Here is a 25506-nt window from a genome sequence, read left to right on the forward strand (position 1 = left end):
TAGGCCCTAAGTGGTGCAGCGTGTGGCCTCTGCAATCCCTCAGCCACAGTGCTAGCTTCCAGTAGTCATGAGTCCTCTGCAATAACATATAATCTGATGTGTGCTGAAATTCTCTGGCTTCTCCTGTTGCATTCCAGATAAAATCCAATCCCCTCACCATTGTAAAGGAGAGTTGCACCCGAGGTGGCTTCTGCTTCCTCCCTTAGGCCCTGACTCCTTTTGCTGGACCACACCTCCTCTCTGCTGTTTCCTGGTCTACACACTTGAACTCTGGAATCCTTCAGTTTAAAATACTGGCCCACTGGACCTTCTCTAAGCTGACTCCTTTAGATCTCAGCTCAAATGGCCCTGTACCAGTTAGGTTTTACTGTCAACACGACACAGTGTCATCGGAGAGGACAGAGTCTCAACCAAAGGATGACACAGATCTCACTGCTCGGTAGCCATTGGCTATGGGGAGTTATCTTGATTGCTGATTGGTGTGGGAGGTCCAGACCACTACAGACAGTGTCACCACTAGATAGCAGGTCCTGAGCTGTTTAAGGAAACTGGCTGAGACACTGTGGTGCACGCTTTTCAACTCAGCACTCAGAGGGGGAGGAGGTGGATCTCTATGTGTTGGAGTCCGGTCTGATCTACAGGGTGAGAAATACAGCATTTAATACTACAGAACTGCTGAGATGGCTCATGGGTAAAGGCACTGTCTACACAGCCTGACAACCTGCGTCCCCTCCCTGGGTACCAAAGGCAGGAGGAGAAAACTGACTCCCAAAGCTTGTCTTCCATGGACCTGTACCAGCCTCACTCAAACACACACACACTAATAATAATAATAATAATAATAATAATAATAATAATAATAATTCAATTTTAATTAGAAAGCTTTTATAAAGCATTTTCTAACCCTTTCTCTGGATTATTAGTAATTATTAGTAATCGATCTTTTCTTCATGCTTACATGCTTGCTTCAAGTCTGGTCAAAAATAAAACCCCTGGATTAGAAATCCATGCTGGGCTTAAGTCTCTGACATTTACAACGCCCTCGATTCCCCTGCCACCAGCGAGAATCGAGAATGATCACCCTGAGCCACTTTGAACATCTGGATATGTGTTGTGAGTTCACTTAACACTAAGAAGTTCTACAAAAATAGACATTTTGTTTATTAAAGTGTTTCAGAAGGCCAGGCATGTGGGACATGCCTTTAATCCCAGCACCCGAGAGGCAGAGACAGGCAGATCTCTGTGAGCTTAGACGCAAGCCAGGCCTACATAGAGAGACCCTGTCTCAATCAAAGAGGTTTCAGAGGGGCACACAGGCCTACGGGGAGCCACTGAGTGGCTGCTCTGAGTCTTCGAGGAAACTTAATGCTGGATGGAAGCGGAGGACCAGGCTTTGCACATCCCGACCCAAGGGTGCCTGAGGAGTATGGCCAACATGAGGAGTGACAGCAGCATCAGGCCTTTGGCGACACACTGAGGCCGGGGCTCCCCTGAAAGGCAGCAGAAGGCAATCATTAAAAGCATGAAGGTCCTTGTGCCCACAGATCACCAGGGAGGCCAGGAACGGAAAGGACATGCAACCTGCTTTTCCATATAGAAGGGTAAGAATGGGGGTGGGTAACAGTCTGGTGATCTGCAGTATCTGTTGGGCCAGGCCCTATCAAGACCCCACAACCAGGACCAGAGGTAGCTCACAATCTAAATGACCTTATGTTATCTGTATCACCAAGGGCTCCTGCAGGCTCTCACAACCAGGACCAGAGGTAGCGCGCAGCCTAACAACCCACATGACCTCTACACTAACTATATGACTGAGACCAGGCCAGATCCTTCCTTAGACTCGTAAGCTAACACAGGTAGTCTATCCAGAGAACCATTCTTGGAAGAAAGGACTCTGAGTTGTGTTTCGATGTTAACCACGCCCCCTGTGTACTAGGGATTGGATTACACCAGGAAACTTTCCCCCAAACTGTACTGTGTTTAAATATGTTGGCAATAAAACACCTGACATCAGACTCCTGAAGTTTGACCCAGCCTGGATGGGTTAAGTCGGGCTGAACTGAGTTTTCACTCATTCTCATTTCTTTGTGGCTTATTTCCCTGCCAACTATGACACTTGCCGGGGACAACCCCCACCCCAACAACTGAGTCTTATCATGTCTTGACTTTGAAGGTAATAGTTTAGTGTTAACCATTTATTGTTATCATAATTTCTAAGCATCATAACCGTAACTTCTAAACATCGGTATTAGTGTGGTTTCTTCTTTTAAGTCTTTCGTGCTTTAAGTTGTCTGGGACATTTCCACATTGACTGGTAAACAGTTTTAACCGGCACAACGTAACTTACAACATACAGAAACCTGGCTTCCTACCTTGATAATATTGGGTCAGAGGGTACAGAAGTTGGGGCCAGCACAGCTCATTCCGGGTACAATCGTACTCTGTGAAGTTGATCTGGAATCTACACAAACACGTGAGAGGGTTACAGGGAAAACTAGAAAGAAGCAGGAAGGAACCTGCGAGCCTGTCAGCCATTGGCTTATCTGGTTGTGGGCGGGGCGTCTGCGCAGGAAAGAACCTGTGAGCCTGTCAGCCATTGGCTTACCTGGTCGGGCGGGGCATCTGCGCAGGGATGTTAATGAACTTAACAGAGGCACTGAGGGGGAGAAGGTCGGCTTTGTCCTCCTCACAGGTGAGCCCACATTGGTACTGCCAGGTTACTGTGGAGAACCTAAGAAAGGACGATCGTGAGGTAGTGGCCACCAACCACTGAAAGTCTAGGAAGCCAAGTGCTGGATCCTCAAGTCTAGACCCAGAATCTACAAGTCCTTGTTCCGATCACTGGCTGCTGCAGCCAGCTCCCTCCTCTCGCCCAAGTCACTGTATGCGGGTTCTCTTAACAAGGATTGCTTGTCTCCAGCAGTCTAATAGGAAGAGCCTCTGGTCATTTATCGAAGGCGTGCCATGCCCGTGGCACCGCAAAACAGTACTGCGGAACGGGAAGTTGCTTAGCAAAGGAGACCTTGGCTCTACCCCGACACTGAAGTGGGTCTGATGGGAAATCAGCACAGCTTCTCAAATTCTAGTAACTGCTCCCCAACTTTGCGGGGGGTGGCGGTGGGGGTGTGGCTGTGTGTGTGTGGGCGGGACACATCACTCCCTGCTCTCTGTTCAGTGGGTCAGAAGACACCAGCCCGGATCCAGAGCCTGCATGCTAGAGCTATTGATAGTTCAGACCATAGTGAATGGCTCCAAAAGGAACCCATGACCCAGCGAACAACAACAGAAAAAGGCTCTGTAGACAAGAAGGCCTCTCTTTACTAAGCCCAGGCGAGGCGAGGCTGGTGCTGACCTCACAGGACCAAGGAGGATGCCCCTGAGTATGAAGACAGTCCCAGGACAAGGTGAGCTGGGGGTAACCAGAAAGAGACCCTCTCTGACCTTGCAGGCATGGGGACTCTCCCAAACTGAATAGCACCCACCACTTTTTGCTAAGTGGAACCTGTCACATGAGGTAAAGACGCAATGCACAAGGGTGTCATATTTCCTTAGATAAAGCTATTGCATATTAAACTGTCTGAAGTCACACACGGTTCCATGATCGGAACCTATGGTGCCGGCAAAGCCTCCAACCAGTGGCCACGTTCTGTCGCCAATATGCCACTCAGGCCCATAGAGTTAAATACCCTCAGAACGGAGCAGTCCCTTGTCAGCCGTGGCCCTCCCCTGACACCGCAAAAGCTCTCATACAGAGCTTTACAAATACTCCCGAGGGCCCTCCATTTATACAGCCCCAGCTATTAATGATCGCCATGTGTGCGGATTTCTGCCTGGCATTCCTGGTCTGTGTCCTGCTCTCCACCTCAGCGACTCTCGGGAAGGGACCACACCTTGTCTCCACAGCCAGGATCTCCCGCTGAGCCTCCCCTTCCACAGCGCCAGCCTCAGCAGTGAGGATGCGGATGGTGACGTGGGTTGGAACTTCCGGGCACATGCCATTTGCGATGCTCAGAGGCAGGTCGGCGCCTGCATCAGGGGCGTCGACGCCTGCAGGAATGTCAAATTAGACATCTGTTAGTGGCGGCTGTCCCACGTGTCAGCCATGATACCCAAAGCCTCTCAGGCCTGAGGCTCAACTCTCTTGCAAGGGTGTTGTCACTCCATGACTATGTGACCTCACAACATCTACGGCAGGAGCAGTGCTGCTCACCTGGGTGGTGTCTAAATGTCCCTGTGCATTGAACGTGGTCCCAACCCACAGAATAAACCCAAACGTGGAGATTCAGTGTCTGGGGCTGCAGAGACGTCTCAGGATTGAAGAGCACTTGCCACTCTTATGGAGGACCCAGAGGCAGCTCCCAGCACCAACATGGTCGTTCACCTGTAACCCGTCCTCCAGGGGATCTGATGCCCATTTCTGTCTTCCAAGGGCGCCCACACACACATGGTATAAACTTTCACACACACACACACACACACACACACACACACACACACACACACACACAAATACATCTTTTCCTCAAAAAGAAAAATAAAAGATTCAGTATCTAAGCTTGTCACTGAAAGCCACAGAGTGTGCCGACAGGGACAGTAGAGAACCCTGGTAAATGGTTACCAGACGATGCCAGACATTTATGCCCTAAGAGAAGTCATATAAAAAAAAGACATTTAAAACTCATCTGAGCATCTTTAGTTTCTATGGGTTAGATAAATAAGCAATTTGCTGGTTGGGTGCACTACAATAACATAACCAAACCCTGGGCTCACACATGCCAGGCAAGCGCTCTTTCTTAGAGCCACAGCCCCAGTCCCTGGCAGTCCCCTTGGTGAACAATTCTGAGCTGTGTGATCATCCCCACTCTCTCAGGACACCTCCTGATTTTTTTTTTTTTTTTGACTGTTTTAGGATTTAGGAAGTTGGTGCTAGGGTTCAAACCCACAGCTCTCCACACTCTAGACACTAGGCGGAACCACATCTCAGCCCCAGATTTACTTTCAAATTTTCCCGTATAGAACTCTCCAGGTCCCAAGAGTGCCTCCCTGGTTCTTAGCACTCATGACTCTGCTTTCCGTGCACATCTGTCCATTCTGGGCCTTGCACACAAATGGAGTGGAAGTTTTGGGTGGTCTGTGTCTGGGCCCCTTTCACTCAGCACCACGTTTTCACTCTCTATAAACTACGGGTTAACTCTCGATGCCGATATTCTTGGGTGCTCAAAATAGAAGTGCAAACTGACGTGACCCGTACGTCTTCAAGCTGGGACTGTCAGCAAGAGGAAGCTCGAGATAGTTTCCTCTTTGAGCAGGAGCCATGAGAGCTGGGGAAAGAAAGATTCCTGCCTACAGAGAGCCCTGGGCAAAATGCTCAACATCAGTGACCCCTACGCATGGCCAGGGTGACTCACGTATGACCTCCAGCCAGCCATCGCTCAGATCACCGTAGTCCGAGTTGCCTCTCCTCGCAACGTGCGTTGCCTGGATCAGCAAATCTAGTCTCTGAAGGACATTCTCCCTGCAAAGAAGGAAGATAACACTTCTCAGCCGGTGGCCAGCGGGCTTGGTCCTTAAGTCCTTTTCCAAGAGTGGCCACCTGTCTTTGCTGGGAGCCCAGATAGAAATCTGCTGGAGCGACTGCCGGTAAAAACAGGATGCATGTGTGTGGGTGTACGCTGGAGAGATGGCTCAGGAGTTAAGAATACTTACTGGTAGCCTGACGTGGTGGCTCAGGCCTATAATCCTTGCACTTGGGAGGCAGAGGAAGGAGGAGGTGTATGAGTTTGGGGCCAGCCTGGTCTACAGATCAAGTTCCAGGATGGTCAGGGCTACACAGAAAAACTCTGTCATGGAAAAACAACAAACAAACAAACAAACAAAACAAATAAAAGGAATGCTTGCTGCTCTTCCAGATTTGGGTTCGTAGTGTGTCATTTTTTTTTTTCTTTTTTTCGGAGCTGGGTACCGAACCCAGGGCCTTGCGCTTGCACTGAGCCAAATCCCCAACCCCCTCCCTTTTTTTTTCTTTTTTTCTGAGCTGGGGACCGAACCCAGGGCCTTGCGCTTGCTAGGCAAGTGCTCTACCACTGAGCTAAATCCCCAACCCCGTAGTGTGTCATTTTTAAATGCACGCTTGCTCCTTGCCCGGTGCCAACAATGGCTGCCGTCTCACCCAGCCCTCATGGCTAGAGTTCAATTCCTGGCACCCACTTGACAGCTCACGCCCATCTGGGACTCCAGTTCGAGGGCATCTGATAACCTCTTCTGACCTTTGCAAGCACTGTCTGCACAGGCTGCACAGAGATGCATACCTGCAGGTAAGACGCTCACACCATAAAATGAATGAATCTTAAGGGGGGAAGTAGGCTGGGAGGGGCCAGTGAGGTGGCTCAGCGGATGGAGGAGTTCTTATGCAGGCCTAACAACCTGAGCTGGATTTCTAGACCATACGACGTGGCCAGAGAGAGCGCTGGCTCCCAAGAGTTGTCCTCTGACCTCCGCGTGTGAAGCACATTTATGTTCACCCAACCTCCCACGAAATAAAGATAAATGTAAAAAAAAGAAAAAAAAAAAAACAACTCTTGGGAGGCTGTGGAAAACCTGGAGCCGTCCGTCCCACTCTGCTGAGGATGGCAAAAGGTGCCACCATGGTACTAAAGTGGGTTCTGCAGACAGAAAAGGGAATTACCAGATGACCTGGCACTTTGATTCCCAGGGGCACAGACTGAAAAGAACAGGAAGCACATTCACACTGAAACCTGCACCGGCCTGCGTGTGGCAGTACACACAGCCAAACGATGGGGAACCCGGACGTCCATCAACCGAGGCGGATGAACAAGGTGTGATATAAACAGACACGCAGAGGCAGGCGAAGAGTCACCATGGAAAAGGATGGAGTTCTGGCACACGCTGTGACATAGGTGTGACCCCATTTGAATGTCCAGAGCAGGCAAAGCCACAGAGGCAGAAAGCAGGGCTGTGGAGAGGAGAGCTGGGGGAGTAACTACTTACACATACAGATTTCCACCTTGGGTGATGAAAATGTTTTAGAACTAGATAAAGCCTTTCATAACACCGTGAACGGCCTCAATGACACTGGACAGTTCACCTTTTCTTGTCTTAAGCCTTTTAAGCCATTTGTGTGTGTGTGCATGTATGCCTGTGCCATGGCATACTTGGGGAGGTCAAAGGTCAACTTGAGTGAGTCAGTTTTCCTTCCTTTCTTTTTTTAAAGATTTATTTATTTTATGTATATGAGTACACTGTCGCTGTCCTCAGACACACCAGAAGAGGACATCGGATCCCATTACAGATGGTTGTGAGCCACCATGTAGTTGCTGGGAATTGAACTCAGGACCTCTGAAAGAGCAGTCGGTGCTCTTAACTGCTGAGCCATCTCTCCAGCCCCCGAGCCAGTTTTCTTTTACCACATGAGTCATGGTCTTGAACTCAGGTCATCAGGCTTGGCAACACATGCCTTTCCCTGCCGAGTCATCCCGACAGACCTTTTGATTTTATGTTGAGACAAGGTGTTATCTGCAGCCCAAGATGACCCTAAGTAGCACAGCAACCCTGCCTCAGCCTCTAGAGTGCTGGGACGGTGGTGTGTGCTACTCTGTCTGCCTGAGTCACTACTTCTGAATGATTAATTACATCATGGGAATTTTACACCAACTTAAAACAGGGTAAGACACACACACACACACACACACACACACACACACACACACACGGCATACATGTGCCTCTGTTCTTACACTGCACACATGCACGCAATAATCATTTCATAAATAAATGTTAAAAACAAATGTGTGTGTATCCACCACTTACTATGATGTCCACCGCATGTCCACCATCTATCACATCCACTGCGTGTGTCCACTAACTATCACTAGCTATCACGTCCACGCCATTCACCATAACTTTTCAGTCTTGTCTTTAACATTCACACAGAAAATTAATTTTAGGGAGACCACTCAAAAATGGAAGAAAATTCACCAGTGAATCTCACAGGAGCCAGCTTTGGGGAGGTGGAGACAGGAGGACTCAAGAGTTGAGGATCTTCTTGGCTCTGGGAGACCTTGTCTCCCACAAACCAAACCAACGAGAGACTCACCTGAGTTGTGTACAGTTCTCCTTAATCCCAACTTCCAAAAGGCAGCCAGAGGAGGCATCTTCTCCAAACAAAACAGGTCTGAGGGCGGCTGATGTGCACAGGCCCCTTCCAGCTGCAAGAGAAGGATGAGCCCCTCACTGTTCTGCTAAATACAAGTAAAGATTTACTTCAAGGACTTCCTGAAAACTCTCTCAGCAGCACTCAAGAGGCTGAGGCAGGGGCATGATGGTTTAAGGCCAACCTGAAGACCCTGTTTCAAACAAACAAAAAGTGTGTGCGTGTGTGTGTGTGTGTGTGTGTGTGTGTGTGTGTGTGTGTGTGTGTGTATGGAGAGAGAGAGAGAGAGAGAGAGAGAGAGAGAGAGAGAGAGAGAGAGGGGAGGTCTCACATAGCCCAGGCTGGCCTGAATTGATTGATTATGTAGCTGAGGATGGCCTGATCTCCTGATCCTCCTGCCTCCACCTTTTAAGTGCTGGGTCTATGGGAATGCACCAACACACCTGGCTAAAAAACAAAACCAACAATGAAACGTAAAAATAGAGTTCCAGGGGTTGGGGATTTGGCTCAGTGGTAGAGCGCTTGCCTAACAGGCGCAAGGCCCTGGGTTCGGTCCCCACCTCCGAAAAAAAAAGAAAAGAAAAAAAAAAAAATAGAGTTCCAGCTTCTGAAAACTAGGGTGTTACTCTGAGCCAGCGGTTCCCAAGCTGTGGGTCGAGACCCCTTTCGGAGCCACATACCAGACATCCTGCATGTCAGGTACTTACACTGCAATCCATAACAGTAGCGAACTTACAGTTATGAGGTAGCAACGTAATAATGTTATGGCTGGGGGTCACCACGTCATGAGGAACCATATAACAGGGTCAACAGCGTGAGGAAGGTTGAGAATCACTGCTCTGATCTTTCTGATCCTTTCAAAGCCAAGCAAAGGTGCCTTCCTGTGTGACAACCAGACCTCACGCCTCTGGCAGGGCGAGCCACTCCTACTGCCATGCTGGGTGGCCTGTTTCAGAGGGAGCTGTTGTGGCTCCAAGGAACAGAATGATGGGCTACAGTGACAGACAGCACAATCCTGCCTGAAACACTTCCTAATTCCCAGCACCTCAGGTACAACATGCAAGGCATCCTTGAATAAGGAAGAAAAAAGTCTTGGGAACACAAAAAAAGCAGCCCCTCCCCACATACCATAAACCAAAGGGATGGCAAATGTTCCTAACTCCAGGCTTTGGGGGGTGGGGAGGGAGTGCGGGTGCGGGGTGTGTGTGTGTGTGTGTGTGTGTGTGTGTGTGTGTGTGTGCAGGGAGCGGGGGTGGGGTGGGGTAAGATCACCTTTAGCAAATCTCAAACCACCTTACCCGGCTGCCAGAGGTGCAACGTGGTGACATTCATGCCATCGGTATGCAGAGCTCGGACCGGCTTGCCAAGCTGGTAACCTAGACACAGAGAACAAGGCAACCTCTGAAAATGTAAGCCTGCCCCGACTGAATATTGTCCTTCAGAAGAGTTGCCTTGGTCACGGTATCTTCTCAACAATGGGAGCCCTAAGGCGGAAGCCTGGGGAGCCTTGTACACACCACCGCAGCAGCCAGCACAGCAGCACTTGGGAGGCTGAGGCAAGAGGATGGTAATTTCTATTTACTATATTGATTTTTTTTTTTGACTTACTAAATTCTTAGCCAGGCGTGATAGAACCCATGTGTAACCACATGGTGATGTGTGGGAGGAAGAAACTCACGATACAAACCACTTACACTGAAGGCTGTGCCGTCGACGGAGCAACAGCACCGGCTTGCCCCAAAACAACTCCTTACAGCAACGGCCTCCTCACTGCACGTCCACCTCCCGCTCCGTCTCCGAGTGTGATTTAGGGCCGGTGCCGCAAATCCGGAGCCAGACAAGGTCTCTGGACCGTTTCCCTATCAGGCCTTACATTCCTGAATGTATTTTATTTATCGAAGCTTATCGAACATTCTGGAATATTACCATCTATGTTACCACATCTCAAGTGCTGAGCAGTCCCAAGGGACGTGACGGGCAGCAAGAGGCCAAGAGACGGAGAAATGAGCAGATAAATGAACAGCAAGCTGGTGTTAGCCTTTCCTCATGATACGAATGAGCACGTGGTCAGGAGACACAACCCACCACACTGGTGGGCTAGCTCACAGGACAGTGGATGACTGAAGGCAGCTCCATCACTGAGAATCCCACCCAGCATGGGCGGTGACTTCCTGTTGGGCGGTGACTTCCTGTTGGACAGGTAGGGGAACAGGCCTGACCTTCTTAGGGGTCACTTGAAGAGACAGTCAGTCACAGCCGCTCTGACTAAGGCAGTAATGGCTACTCAGAGGACAGTGGCCCACACATCAGCTTTTTTAAAAGGCCAATGGCAACACACGGTGGTGGTACTGTGCCTTTAAATCTAAATCGAGCTACTCCGAGGTTGAGGGAAGGCATATAATCAGGAGTTCGAGGCTAACCTTGGCTGCACGCAAACACCGCCTCTCAAAAACAAAACAAAACAAAACTCCCATGGGCCAGAGAGATGGCCCAATGGTTAAGAGCACTCGTTGCTCTTCCAGAGGATCCAAGATTGGTTCCCTGTACCCATGCTGGGCAAATCACAACTGCTCGAGACTCTAAATCTGAGTGATCTCACGCTCTCCTCTGATCTCCATGGGCGCCTGCTCACAAACATAAATTAAAAAATAAAAAATAATTTTAAGCAAGGGTCTGGAAAGAAGCCTCAGCAGGTAAGAGCAAAGGCTGCTCTTCCAGAGGACCAGGGTTCCATTCCCAACACCCACAAAGCCGCTTACAGCTGTTCTAGTTATGAGGAACAGTTCCAGTTCCAGGGGATCCAACAGACACACATGCAGACAAAACACCAAGGTTCATAAAATAAAAATAATCACTAAAAAAAATTAAAACAACAACAACAAAACCACCACAAAACAGCCAGGCATGGTGGCACAAATCTTTAATCAGTCCTGGGAGACAGGCAAACAGATCTCTAGTCCACAGAGAATTCCAGGACAGCCAGGGCTAGCTACATAGAAAAGCCATATAAAAACAAACCGAAAAGAAACAAACCCACAAAATGTAAGACTAGAGACCAAAGGCCCAAGAGGATAAAATTTGCATGCAGAGCGACACTGTATACTAAACTATACATTTGCCAGAAGAGAGAATGGACTGTCACGGGTTGTCATGGAGACAAACTCAACTCAAGACAGTTCCTCATGACTATGGGGCAGCCCAGGGTGCCCCCCTCGGATCCGTGCAAAAGAGCAACACTGTTATTCATCCTACCTGGATTTCCAGAAAATTCCTTCTCACCACCACTGTTAGGGCTTAAAAACTTCACTGTAAATCTCTGGGTCATTGTTCCTAGAAAAGAAAAGAAACCGGAGATAGAACGTGCACCATTTTGTTGGGAAAAGAAATTAACTCCCGTGAACATGATGTATGCATGCTGTAAGGCTGAGGCAGGAGGATTGCTTTGAGGCTGAGGCAGGAGGATTGCTTTGAGGCTGAGGCCAGGGCTACACATCAAGGCCCTTTCTTGAAGAAAAAATAAAAAAAAGAAAACAGGAACAAGGCACACATTTAATGTTGCACACATTTAATCCCAACACTCCAGAGGTTGTGAGTTTGAAGCCAGCCTGGTTTATACAGAAAATTCCAGCTAAGGGCTATGTAGTGAGACCTCGTCTTTATTATTATTTTTTGTTTTTTAATAAGCCGTCTAGTTTACGGTATTTTTTTTTTCTCTAAAGGGTCCCTATGTAGTCCTGGATGTCCTCCTTCTCTATGACCAGGCTGGCCTCCAATTCAAAGATCCTCTTACCACTGCCTCTTGGGTGCTGGGATCAAAGGCATGCACCAGCAGGCCCAGCCTATTCTTTCCTTCTTCTAAAGTTACATTATATTTACTTTGTGTGCAAGTATGTGTGGGGTGCATGAGAACAGGCAAATACACGGAGGACCAAAGGCAACTTAGCCTGGTCGGTTCTGCGGATCGAGCTCAGGTTGTCAGCAGCAGGGGCCTTCAGTGAACCATCTCGCCAGCCCAACGGTACTGTTTACATTATTATTTTCATTTTTACTGGCCTGTTTATATGTGTGTGCAAAGGTGCATGTCAGTGCAGGTGTCTGTGGAGATGCTCAACCTCTCTGGGCCACCTGACAGGGATGCTGGGAACTGAACCCGGGTCTTTGGAAGAGCGGCTGAGCCATCTCTCCAGCCCAGTTGCTATTTTTTAAAAAAGTTTTTTTTTCCTTGTTCTTTTGAGACAGGGCTTCACTGTATGTACCCAGGCTGCCCCTGAGCTCACTACCAATCCTCCTGCCTCAGCCTCGGGAGTGCCAGGATTACAGGTGTGAGCACCATGCCTGGCATAAAATTACATCTGATGTACAAAAGAGTCCTGACTCCTTGACTCAGTGAAAAGCGCACAGGATAAAGGAGTTCTGACCTCATTTGAGGGGTTATCGTTCAGAAAACCACTGGGAAAGGAGACACCGAAAGCATTCTGGACCCCTTATCAACGTTACCTCTCTGGTGGGCGTTGATTTCTGCCCTGATGATTGTGATGTCTAGGCTGCTGATAGAATTATTTTGCCATCTGAAAACATAATGTTCTTCCACAGTCACATTTCTGGGAGCCGATCCGGCACTTAAAATTGTGTCTGAAAGACAAGAATGTGTGCATGACTGAAAACTCCATCTGAGTTGCAATCTGTTACTGGGGCTCTCTCTGCCTTGGTGGGCTCCCGCCAGCCCATCTCTCCAGCTCCCTAAGGAAGTCTGGCCACCTCTTCCTCCATGGAGCTTCCTGTGGTCTCATGTCAGGGTCGGCCACATCCTCTATTCCACCTCAGAGGCTCCCTGAATAACTCTGTCCCTTTCCTTTGATTCCTGTCTCCCCAGTGCTTGTCACTCAAGTGCACTTGGTGACGCTCACGCTCTGGAAGCAGAGGCTTCTAAACACACGGCCAGGAACAAGGTCATAGCCACCGGAAAGGAACACAAACCACACCTTCATTCAAAACAAAGGGCAGCTAACAGCAGCCCCACCCACACCAGCTGCTAGGCAGCATCACAGAGGCAAAGCACAACCTTTACTTGCTGGGGAGATAAGAGAGCTCAGATCCCCACAGAAGGCCAGTGGAGAGGGCCTATCCTCAATTCTAGTGCTTAGCCTGGCAGACACTCAGTTTCAAACAAGGTGGGAGGCAAAGACCCAGGGCCAAGGTTGTCCTCTGATTACCATGCATATGCCTCCACTCATAAACAAATATGTGTGCGCGCGCACACACACACATGCACGCAAGCACACATGCACACAGGCACGCATGCACGCACACACATCATACATACACACATGCACACACATCATACGCACTACACACATTCACATACATCATACAGACACGCATCATGCACATACATCATATACACACATACACACACATCATATACACACACATATGTATACATCATACACACACACACATACATACAGAGACAGAGACAGAGACAGAGAGACAGAGAGACAGAGACAAATCTTAAAAAAAAATTTTTTTTTTTTGGTTCTTTTTTTCAGAGCTGGGGACCGAACCCAGGGCCTTGCGCTTCCTAGGCAAGCGCTCTACCACTGAGCTAAATCCCCAACCCCAAAATTTTTTTAAAATAATAATAAAATAAATCTTAAAAAAACAAATACAAGCCGGATTTGGTGGTACATGCCTTTAAATCCCAGCACTCAGGAGGCAAAGGTAGGCAGATCTCTGTGAGTTCAAGGCCAGCCTGGTCTACAGAATGAGTTCCAGGGCAGCCAAGGATACACAGAGAAACCCTGTTTTGAAAAACCCAAAACCAGGGCTGGAGAGATGGCTCAGTGGTTAAGAACACTGACTGTTCTTCCAGAGGTCCTGAATTCAATTCCCAGCAACCACATGGTGCCCTCTTCTGGTGTGTCTGAAGACAGCTACAGTGTACTCATATACATAAAATAAATAAATAAATCTTTAAAAAAAAACAAACGAAAACAAATATAAAACAAATGACACAGACATAGTGGCTTATGCCTTTAATCCCAGCACTAGGGAGGCAGAGGCAAAAGCATCTCTGTGAGTTAGAGGTCAGCCTTGTCTACATAGACAGTTCCAGGGTCACAGAGTGAAACCCTGTCTCAAGACCAAAATAAAACAGAAGAGAAAGAGCAGGTATGCTTTGTAGACATGCTTGAACGCTTTTGTACCTGGACTAGTGATGAGCTTGTCCAGGTCAGTGGCTTCCTCATAGGTTACGGTTGGTGTGACCAGGCCTAAAAAGACACAGAATTAATTCCCACACAGGAGGCATATAAGGAGCCAGCCTTACAATTACAGCATTCAGCAGATAGAAGGAACAGGAGTTCAAGTTTACTCTATGTAATACTTCCTCAATAAAGAAAGGACAAAGAAGAGAGCTGGAAGAAAGAGAGAAAGAAAGAAAGAAAGAAAGAAAGAAAGAAAGAAAGAAAGAAAACAAAGGAGGAAGAAGAAGAGGAAGAAGAGGGGGAGGAAGAGGGGGAGGAAGAGGAGGAAGAGGAAGAAGAGAAGAAGAGGAGGAGAGGAAGAAGGGGAAAAAAGAGGGGGAAGGGGAAGAAGAGGAGGAAAAAGAGGAGGAAGAATAAGGGGAAGAAGAGGAGGAGGAAGAGGAGGAGGAAGAGGAAAAGAGGAGGAAAAAGAGGAAGGAGAGGAAGAGGAGGAGGAAAAGGAGGAAGAGGAGGAGGGGAAGAGGAAGGGCCACTGTGCATCCATGCCTGAGTGAGTTGCTTCCCACCCACCTCCTCACTCCTAACCGTCAGAGGCTGGGATCCCTCTGCTCCCAGCCCCTCACTACAACTACACAGGAGGATGGCAAGAGCCAGTACCCTGTGCTGTTGCTCTGCAAGAAGAGCTGTGGGGTAGACTATTCACGGAGCGGCCGCTTTGGAAGAGTGTTATGTCCCCTGACCTCACCAAGTAAACCGCATGGCACGGTAATCCCATTCATAGGACCGTGCCCAAGGAAAAGGAAATTCTATCCCACAAAACTGTGTCCCCAGGTGCTCACTCCAGCACTGGTCACAAAACCAGGAAGTGGCGATGCCCACAAATGGACAAAGAAATAGAGCTGAGCCACTCGATAGAAAAGCTGCACAGATCTGTGCTTTCCAAAGATGACACTAATGCCAGGCAGTGGTGGTGCACACTTTTGATCTTAGCAATTGGAAGGCAGAGTCAGGTGGATCTCTGAGTTTGAGGCCAGCCTGGTCTACAGAGTGAGTTTGAGGACAGCCAAGGCTACACAGAGAAACTGTTTTGAAAAAAAAAAAAAAGTGTGAGGGGAGGATGACGTCTGGGGTGGCTGAGGTTCTGAGTCAGTGTGTATTTTTTTTTAAAGATTTATTCATTCATTTATTCATTTATTTTATGTTGCTCTCTTCAGGCACACCAGAAGAGGGCAGGCATCGGATCTCATTACAGATGGTTGTGAGCCACCATGTGGTTGCTGGATTTGAACTCAGGACCTCTGGAAGAGCAGACAGTGCTCTTAACCACTGAGCCATCTCTCCAGCCCCTCAATGTGTATTTTGACATAAACATGGACTCTGAGACCCGCTGGCCCATGGTAAACTGGCAAGCCATTGCCCATATGGGCCAGAAAACACAGTACAGCTTTCTTCGGGAGTCCCAGTGTGAGTGTTCATGAGCTATTCACCGGCATGTGCAGACCAGCAAGTGCAGCTTCCTCCTGGGCGTTTACAGCCTGAGACGGACGCCTGCAGCAACCTCCTCCAGAGACCAGCTAACCTCCCCTACACTGTACCTAGTGCACACGCTGGGGTTCCCGGTTATCACAGTAGCAGTCAGAGAACCCTACCTAACCTGTCCCAGTTTCCCACTATGTCTCCTTTCTTCAGTCCTTCCCTGCCCCTAGCCAGGGTTCCGGGACCCAAGGCTCTTGGGTTGCAGGAGCAAAGGAATGTTTCCATGGAGATGAAATGCAGAGACAGGCTTGGTGGCCGAAAAGATGCCAGCTCCCCTTGCAGTTGCCGAAAGGGAATGGTCCGGGGCTACTCAGAAGCGTGGGGTATACGGTATTGTAAAGAGAGCGGCTCTCGCCTGTCGACATCGCGACATCGTGGAGATCTGACTTAACTGACGATAGAGCCCGAGCGTGGAGGTGTTACTCAGTAACACGGGGTTCCATACCCAGTGCAGAGGGGGAAACGCCAACCACACGTGCCGGGTGCTGCCGCTCAATCAGACCGAACTTTTCCCATGAAAACACCATCCTCAACCAGCAGACGAACCACCACCAGATGCTAAGCCAGGATGCTAAGCTCACACACAGGAGAAGGAGGGCTTCTCTATTAACTACACCATTCTAACCATAAGGGCAGCCTACCTCCTGTCGTGCGGATCCTCATGTCTTCAGGGATAAGCCGATCTCGTTCTTGGTGCACTTCCAGGTCCGTGGTACATACACTGTGAAAATTCCTCAGGAAAGCCACAGGGGCATCCTGTAGGCACTGCCCAGCTAGAGACGCCTGGGGACAAAGAACAACTATAGTACATTGCTTTTTTTTCTTCTTTCCGTTTTAGAAACATTCTTTCTGCCCAGCTTGGGGATCCAGCCTGCAATCCATGCAATTGGAAGGTTCTAGCAAGAGTGCCCTGAACTCAGTAATGGTTACAGGGTGAGACCCTACCTTGAGGTACTCCAAGTTCCTCCCTTCTGTTTGGCCCTACTGCTGGGCAATGTCTACAGTAAGTGCTGCCCATGCTGACCGACTTTAGGGAGCCAAGACTTGGAAGCCACTGCTAACAGTTAAGTGTTCTCTAATGCATCTGGGACAGACCCTGGCCTTGTTCACTAACAAGGTGTGTCGTATATTCAACCTCGGTGCATCATCTAAACACAACCTGATTTTGGAGGGAGGTGGAAAAGCCAGGGCCCCACGTGGAGAAAACCTTAGCCCTGGCTGCTAAGCACCACCTCCTGTCGCCAGACAGATTCGTTCCCAAGTCTAGGCATCCGGGCTCATGTCTTTAATCCCAGCACTCGGGAGGCAGAGGCAAGGAGATCCCTGTGAGTTCAAGGCCAGTCTGGTCTACAAAGTGAGTCCAAGATGGCCAGGGCTACACAGGGAAACCCTGTCTTGAAAGACCAAGAAAAACAAACCAAAAGTGGTTCCCGGGAATAACAGACAAACTGTCAGCTATGCCATGCTCGCCTCCCAAAGGCATGGTTTCCTAATGATGAGCTCAAAAGGCAAACACTTGGGGGTTGGGGATTTAGCTCAGTGGTAGAGCGCTTGCCTAGCAAGCGAGAGGCCCTGGGTTCGGTCCCCAGCTCCTAAAAAAAGAAAAGAAAAAAAAAAAAAAAAAAGGCAAACACTTCTCGGACTTTCTAACCTTTTGTTTCTTTTGTTTGTTTGTTTAGACAGGGTTTCTCTGTGTAGCCTTGGCTGGCCTGGAGATTACTCTGTGGACGAGGCTGGCTTCAAACTCACAGAGACCCTACTGCCCCTGCCTCTGAGTGTTGGATTAAAGGCGTGCGTCACTGCTGCCTGACTTAAAACCTTCTAACCTCGGGGTTGGGGATTTAGCTCAGTGGTAGAGCGCTTGCCTAGCAAGCGGAAGGCCCTGGGTTCGGTCCCCAGCTCCGAAAAAAAAAAAAGAAAAAAGAAAAAAAAAAACCTTCTAACCTCAAAAGACGTTTCAACATCCTGACTGTTATTCTCACCCACAGATTTAGAGCTTCTTAGAGAGTGCTGGGGGCTGGGGACGTAGCTCAGCTGGAGAGCCCTTGATCGGCATACACACTGTTCTCTGTACCAGCCCCGGCACAACAAAAGCATAAAACACCGACAGGGAATGAACCGGAGACTGACCATCACCTCTGAAGTCCGCACAGGGATTCTCCCACTTTAGTGCACACGTTCCCGCTTCGACTTAGCAGAGATGGGGGTGAGAATGAGTCTTTTCAGTCTAGAGATCATTACAAGTTAATGCACAAGAGGAAAGTATGCTGCTTGGGGGAGATTCTTAGAGGCGGTGCTGGCTAAATCCGAGTGTTGAAATGGAAGCGGTTACCTGAGGGATGGTAAAATACCCATTAGTGGTCATAATGGGATCCCCTTGTTTGTAGCTGGCGTCAGCAAAGAAGTCTCTTAGGTCCAAGTGCGAATGGGTTTCAAAGCCGGGGGAATGTCTGGGGGAACTGTGAGACCACAAGACATAATCAGTGGGCCCGCAGGGGGCCTGCTTAACCTGAGGACAGGCCCAAGACCCACCCCAGAACAATAAAAAAAAAAAAAAAAGACCAGTAACACTTCAGCCAGTTTTGCTTTGAGTTAGGGTCTCATGTAGCCCAGGCTGACCCTGAACTCCTAATCCTGTCTCTGTCTGCTGACTGCAGGGGTTGCAGGGATAATCCTAGCTCTTCCTGTCTTGTTTTTTTTATTTACAACATAACAGTTACAACGTTTTCAATGATACAGGACTATAAGACATAGTAAGTTCAAGTCCCTGGGGCTCTTAGCTCCTCCCTCCATGCTGGAAAGTCATTGCTAAGTGCTGGCTGGGTCTGCTGGCCTCTTTTTCTCAGTTCTTTCTGTCACTTGCAGAGAAATGTCAGACGTGGCCTCCCTAACCACAACCTAGCGTGGGAAAAAACGTGAGCCAAGTCGAGGACCCAGTGAAAGGAAACTTGGTGACCCAGGTACTTGGCCGCAGGTACTCACATGGCGCCGTGGTAGAAGTGACCGAGGAACGGAGAGGTGGAGGGTGGTGACTGCACACACAGGAAGGGAAACCAGTCAGGAGTCTGGTGAGTAGTGCGGGCTGCACAGCGATGGTGGGACGGAGGGCTGACGTGCCCGCCAAACACGCCGGAGAAGCAGAACCGTTCGAACAGCTCTCTTAGCTCCGGCTGACAGTCCTGGAAAACAGGTGAAAGGATAATCAGGGCACACAAGCTCCCACTGTGATGCTGGGCACACAGCTCTGAGGCCGCAACCCAGTCCATGAGAAAACAGTGCATCTCGGTCTCCTCCCAAAGTGCTTTGCGGTGCAAGGAGAGCTCCTTGGGGCTGTGGAGATGGCTCAGTCAGTAAAAAAAGTAAGAAGTGAGGACTAAGTTCCATTCTGAGAACCTAAAGGGAAAGGCAACAAATACACAAACAACAATAAAACATTGCACTTTCCCCATGGGAGAAGCAAAAAATCTCGACCACATATGACCATACTCCTGCAAAAATGGGCCACCCTGGGGACTGGCGAACATGCCTCTCTGGTTTGTCTAAAATTTAAGATTTTAAAGTATGTACTATAAACCAGGTGTGGTGGTTTGTGCCTACAATCCTGGTACTCAGGAAAGCTGAGGCAGGAGGACTACCTTAACTTTGAGGTTAGCCTAGACTACACAGTGGGACTAAATAAACAAACAACAGGCTGGCAACATGGCTCAGAGTGGGAAGGTGTCCTGCCAAGCCTGACGACTTGAGTTTTATTCCTAGAACCTCCCACAAGTTGGCCTCTGATTTCTACATGTGTTCAGTAGTATAACCATATCATTCACACATACACACACACACACGCACACACACACACACACGCACACACAGACACACACAAACATACACACACATGCATATACACATATACATACACACATACATATACACATATACATACACACACATATACACATACACATATACATACACACATATACATACACATATATACATATACACACATACACACATGTACATATACACACACATACTCACACAGGTTTCATACCATACATACACACACATACACACACACACACACACACACACAGGTTTCATACCATACATACATACACACACACACATACACACATATCACACATACACACACACAATAAATAAATGCAGTTAAAATTTTAAAATAAGACTATGATCATCCTCGCCCTACAGCTCCAAAGACACACTTTTCTCTTTCCTCCATAAACTATACAGACAATATCAAAAGAGACAATTTAAACACAATTTGCAGCTCAGAGATAGAAACAGGAGGACCAAAAGTTCAAGGCCACTCTCTACCACACGGAGTGCTCCAGGTCACACACACACCATAGAGTGCTCCAGGCCACACACACCATAGAGTGCTCCAGGCCAGCTAGGCTACATGAAACACTATCTCAAACAAACATGATTGGCAAAATGAAATCTAATCTCCGTTGTTCCCTATCCAAAAGCTGCTGGGAAGACTGCTGGAGTTTCCCATATGTTCAGATAGCTTGGTAAACAGAAAAAACCCTTACTTGGTCACAGCAGCAGCGAATGTCACAGGCCTTGGCTGTCAAGTCACACGGGCAGGGACCCAGGGGCTGATAGACTTGGTTAGGAATGACAGTCATGTTCTCTGAAAAGTACATACATATGGCAAGTTCAGCAACAAAACAACTCCCAAAGGCATGAACACGTTTTTGACATTTACAGAAAAGGCTGAATTACACTTTGTGCTTATGTGTGTGTATACATGTATGCGGAAGTCAAGTGTTTTCTGCTCGATTTTTGCTGGTGACTTTGATACAAGGTCCCACATACACACTTTACACCTTGCCGTCCTGGACCGCAGAGTCATGAGCAGTACGTTACCTTGAAGGGTAAGAGCCAAAGCAGCCACTGAGAGAGCCCCTCGCAGACTCTACACAGCACATAGGAGCCAGAGGCCAGCTGGGCATGGTGGGGTACACCTCTATTTCCAGCATTTGGGAGGCAGAGGCAGGCAGATCTCTGTGAGTTCGAGACTAGCCTGGCCTACGGAGTGAGTTCCAGGACAGCCAGGGCTACACAGAGAACCCCTATCATGAAAAACTAAAAAAGGAAAAGAAGAACAAGAAGGAGAAGGAGAAGAAGAGGAGGAGGAAGAGGAAGAGGAGGCAGGGGAAGAGGAGGAAGAGGGAGAGGAGGGGGAAGAGGAGAAGGAGGAGGAAAAGGAAAAGGAAGAAGATAGAAGGTGGAAGGGGAAGGGGGAGGGGGGAGAGGAAGGAGGAAAAGGAGGAGGAAGAGGAGGAGGAGAAGGAAGAGAGAGGGAGAGGAGGAGGAAGAAGAGGAAGAGGAAGAGGAAGAGGAAGAAGAACAAGAAGAAGAAGAAGAAGAAGAAGAAGAAGAAGAAGAAGAAGAAGAAGAAGAAGAAGAAGAAGAAGAAGAAGAAGAAGAAGAAGAAGAAGAAGAAGAAGCAGCAGCAGCAGCAGCAGGAGGCAGGACCAGAGAGCAGACCAGGCAAGGACAGTAGGGTCAGCCTGTGCAACCACACTGAGGTGACACCAGGAGGCACTGGAGGACAGGCCTTTCTCTGTGCTGTATGAGCCAACAGAGGCTCCTTTCCCTGTGTCTGCTCCCACCCAGTCGGAGGACTCGGGGAGCTGAGGCAGGATGATATGGATGTGGAGGCTAACTTTGGCTACCCAGTAAGATCAAGGCCAGCCAAAGCTACACAGACAAGAGATGCTGGAGTCAGCTGCAGGCCAGAGAATCATGGTGGTGGCACTCATGACAAGCCAGCCCCCCATGCCTTTTTCTGTCGTTCTTGCTACTTTGTAAGAGACAAGGTCTTATGTAGCTCAGACTGTCCTCAAACTTACTATGCAGCCAAGAACGACCTGGGATTTTCTGATCCTCCTGCTGCAACCCCCAGTGCTGGAATCACAGACAAGCACCGCCTTGCTCAGGTTTCTGCACTGCTGGGAACAACCCACACCTTCCTGCATGCTAGGCGGGCACTCCACCGCATGAGCTGCACCCACGGTCCCTCCATTTTTTTTTTCCCCCGGAGCTGGGGACCGAACCCAGGGCCTTGCGCTTGCTAGGCAAGCGCTCTACCACTGAGCTAAATCCCCAACCCGGTCCCTCCAGTTTTACAAGTTTTAGAGGATTTATTACAGATTCATGGCGGGGGAGCTTAAGAGGGAGAAAGAGTCAAGCCATCTGAGTGACAAACAGAGGTCAGGCATGTGGTGGACAAGCAGCCACATGGTAAGAGAGGAGAGCTAGACAGAATGTAGAGGAAAGGGCTGGAGGGATGGCTCAGTGGTTAAGAGCACTGACTGCTCTTCCAGAGGTCCTGAGTTCAATTCCCAGCAACCACTTGGTGGCTCACAACCATCTATAATGGGATCTGATGCCCTCTTCCGGTATGTCTGAAGACAGTGACAGTGTACTCATATAAATAAAATAAATCTTTAAATTAAAAAAAAAAGTAGAAGAGAGGGACAGAGAGTGCACGCTTAGGCTCCGGCTGGCATCTGAATGGCAGAAGAGAAGAGAGAGGAATAGTTGTGCCTCTCTGGGTCAGCGCAGAGGAAGGCAGGCCACGCCTATTCTTGTCCATGTATTTTTCTCATGTTTGAGCACCAATGCGTGGAAACCAATTCTACCGTCTCCACCAAAGGACTTTAAAAAGTGATTTGCAAAAGATTCGTCAGGACAGCCAGATAATTAGGTGGGGAGGTGTCTGAGTCAGAATCTCACTCAGTAGCTCTGGCTGGAACTTCCTATGTAGGCCAGGCTGGCCCCAAACTCATAGAGATCAGCCTGCCTCTGCCTCCAAAGTGCTGGGATTAAAAGTGTGCGCCACCACTGCCTGGCTGAGATCTTAACTCCATAAAATAATATAGAGTAAAAATTTCAAAAACTAACAAAATCCCTAACCCCTCCCCCACCCAAAAAAATACATTTAGGAAGGCAAGAGAGACTCAAAAGTTGAGTCTAGGTGACTGAAGACAAAGCCCAGTGGTTAAGGGCACTTGCTGTCCTAAAAAAGACCTGTGCTCAACTCACATTACTTGCAAAGTGGCTCAGAACACATGTAGTTCCAGGTACAGGGATCTGCCGCCCTCTTCTGGCCTCTTCAGGTACTGCATGTACATAATACAACACACACACACACACACACACACACACACACACACACACACACACACACACAAATTAAAAACAAAAAAAATTAACTCAGGAGCCAGAGGCGAGGCATACCTCTGTGAGTTCAACCTGGTCTACATAGTGAGATCTAGACCAACTAGAACTCCACAGTGAGACCCTGTCTCAGAAAAGAAAAAAGAAAAACAAACCCTGCTAACAGAGCCACATCTAATACACTATATATATATATATATATATATATATATATATATATATATATTCTAAACAATCTTCAGATAGTGGCTGACAGAAATGTTTTGACCGTAGACATCACTTGCCTGATGCATTGTGGGTCACAGACGTGTTGGGATAAATCTCCACCTGGATGAGCAGATGTGCTAAGCAGGATGCATTGTGGGATGCTGAGACCAGCAGAGTCTGCACGATGCATGGGGCCTCTGAGAACGAGGCTGTCTCATCTGGAGAGCACCAGTCCAGACCCCTCTTCCACCTTACGGTCACTTCCAGCATGTTCTGGAAGGGAAACATGGCTGCGCTTTTAACGTGACTCACTTCGAGCGTCTGTATTGATGAGGGCACGGAACGGAACACGCTGTCAACGCGCACGTGAGCCTTGCTCTCCTTTACCTACGAGCTGTACACGAGACAGACGGTGCCCTTCACAAAAGGAGACCTACATACAAAGAAGGCAGTGCTCGCTTCGGTTTCAACCAACCAGTGGTACGTACGGTGCTGGGATTGACTCAGGGCTTCCTACGTGCACTCTACCAACTGAACTATGTTCCCAGCCTGATTTCTAATTCTACACAAGTTAGAGTAGCTGAAAGAAGGGAACTCAATTAAGAAAATGCTTCCAGGGGTTGGGGATTTAGCTCAGTGGTAGGGCGCTTGCCTAGCAAGTGCAAGGCCCTGGGTTTGGTCCCCAGCTCCGAAAAAAAGAAAAGAAAATGCTTCCATAACATCCAGCCGTAAGGCAGTTTCTTAATTAGTGCCATCCCTGGGCTGGTGGTCCCGGGTTCCATAAGAAAGCAGGCTGAGCAAGCCATGGGGAGCAAGCCATTGAGCAGCACCCTCCATGGCCTCTGCATCAGCTCCTGCCTCCAGGTTCCTGCCCTGTGTGAGTTCCTGTCTTGACTTCCTTCAGTGATGAACCAGAATGTGGAAGTATAAGCTGAAAAAACCCTTTCCTCCCCAACTTGCCTTTTGGTCATGGTGTTGCCCTTGCAGCAACAAAAACCCTAACCAAGACAGACAGACAGACAGACAGACAGACACACACACACACACACACACACACACACACACACACACACACACACACACACAAAGAAGGCCCTGCAAAAAGCCTAAATAGGAGGCCTCCTCAGGTGCAAGGAAGCTGTTGCCTTAGGTCTTACCGCTTGGGGGCTCACAGTCAGATTCCAATCCCCGGTCTCATTCCTGAGGCCACAAGTAGGAACTGGCAACACTCCTAAGTGAGAAATTAGAATTTGAGGCATCAGGGTGCAGCAGCGAGGGTGAGTGGAGGGTCCTGGGGTAGGAATCCCCCCACCCGCCCAGACAAGCTACATGAGACCGGTCAAACAGTAAGTGTCATTTGTCAAATGGGACAAAAAAAGACTCTTCTGTTCTTAGGGGAACTCTGAGGTGCTGTGTGGGAATCTCAGGGGAGCTAGCTCAATAAACAAAACAAAGGCAAGTTTTATTATGCAAACCAGGCCGGCTGGATATCCACATATCCACCTGGGTCTGCCTCCTCCGTTCTGGGATTAAATGCGTGTGGTACCATGCCTGGTTTGTTGACCACTTTTATTTCAAGCTCGCTTTTCCAGGATGGTCCACAGGGCCTACAACAGACACTGCCTTCCAGCTCCACTCCTATTCTTCTGAGAGCAGTATTTCTGTTGGCAGCACCCACTCTCTCAAAAACAGCCAGAGTCCTACCTTCCTTGATTTGCAGTGGAGTCAGAGACACGGTGACATCCTCGCTGCCTCCGACCAGGGACGCGCGGACCTCAGGACTGGACATCCGGATGAAAGGTGGGATGAAAACTAAGAGGGAAGGAAGGGTGCGGGGAGGGGTTAACGGGTGCAGAACCAGTACCTGGCGTGCGTGTGCTGGTTTTTATGTGGCCTGGCTTCCGGGATCCAAGGAGCCCCGGGTCTGGCCCTTTAAGAGTCAGATTCCCGGCCTGGGCCACGCAGGCCATACCACTGCCATACACACCCGGGTCGCCGCGCAGCGGCCTCAGGACGCCCTGCAGCAGGAGGAGTCCCCACAGGAAGCTGAGCGGCGACAGAGAACCCATACCCGGGGCCGATTTGCCTCAGAAACCCAGGATAACCTGGGAGAGAAAAAGCGGCGGCCTTTGCCGCCCGGCCGACGCCATATTGCCAAGCTAAATGCCCGCAGCCATG

At 48.9% G+C, this 25506-nt stretch overlaps 1 protein-coding gene across 2 annotated transcripts; it reads right to left on the minus strand.

The window, feature by feature from the left end:
• Positions 1-1137: 1137 nt before the first annotated feature.
• Positions 1138-25489, minus strand: Tctn2 (tectonic family member 2). Of its 2 annotated transcripts, NM_001080782.1 has the most exon segments (18): positions 1138-1490; positions 2373-2461; positions 2606-2731; positions 3891-4047; positions 5409-5515; positions 8114-8225; positions 9469-9546; positions 11423-11500; positions 12668-12802; positions 14377-14442; positions 16554-16695; positions 18245-18371; positions 18895-19091; positions 20466-20566; positions 23406-23601; positions 24486-24559; positions 25033-25140; positions 25316-25469. In NM_001080782.1, coding segments are annotated over 18 exon segments (2103 nt in total). In that variant the 5' UTR covers positions 25398-25469; the 3' UTR covers positions 1138-1362.
• Positions 25490-25506: the final 17 nt, after the last annotated feature.

The sequence above is a fragment of the Rattus norvegicus genome, chromosome 12, assembly GCF_021556685.1.
Source record: "Rattus norvegicus strain SHRSP/BbbUtx chromosome 12, alternate assembly SHRSP_T2T, whole genome shotgun sequence".
Classification (NCBI taxonomy): domain Eukaryota; kingdom Metazoa; phylum Chordata; class Mammalia; order Rodentia; family Muridae; genus Rattus; species Rattus norvegicus.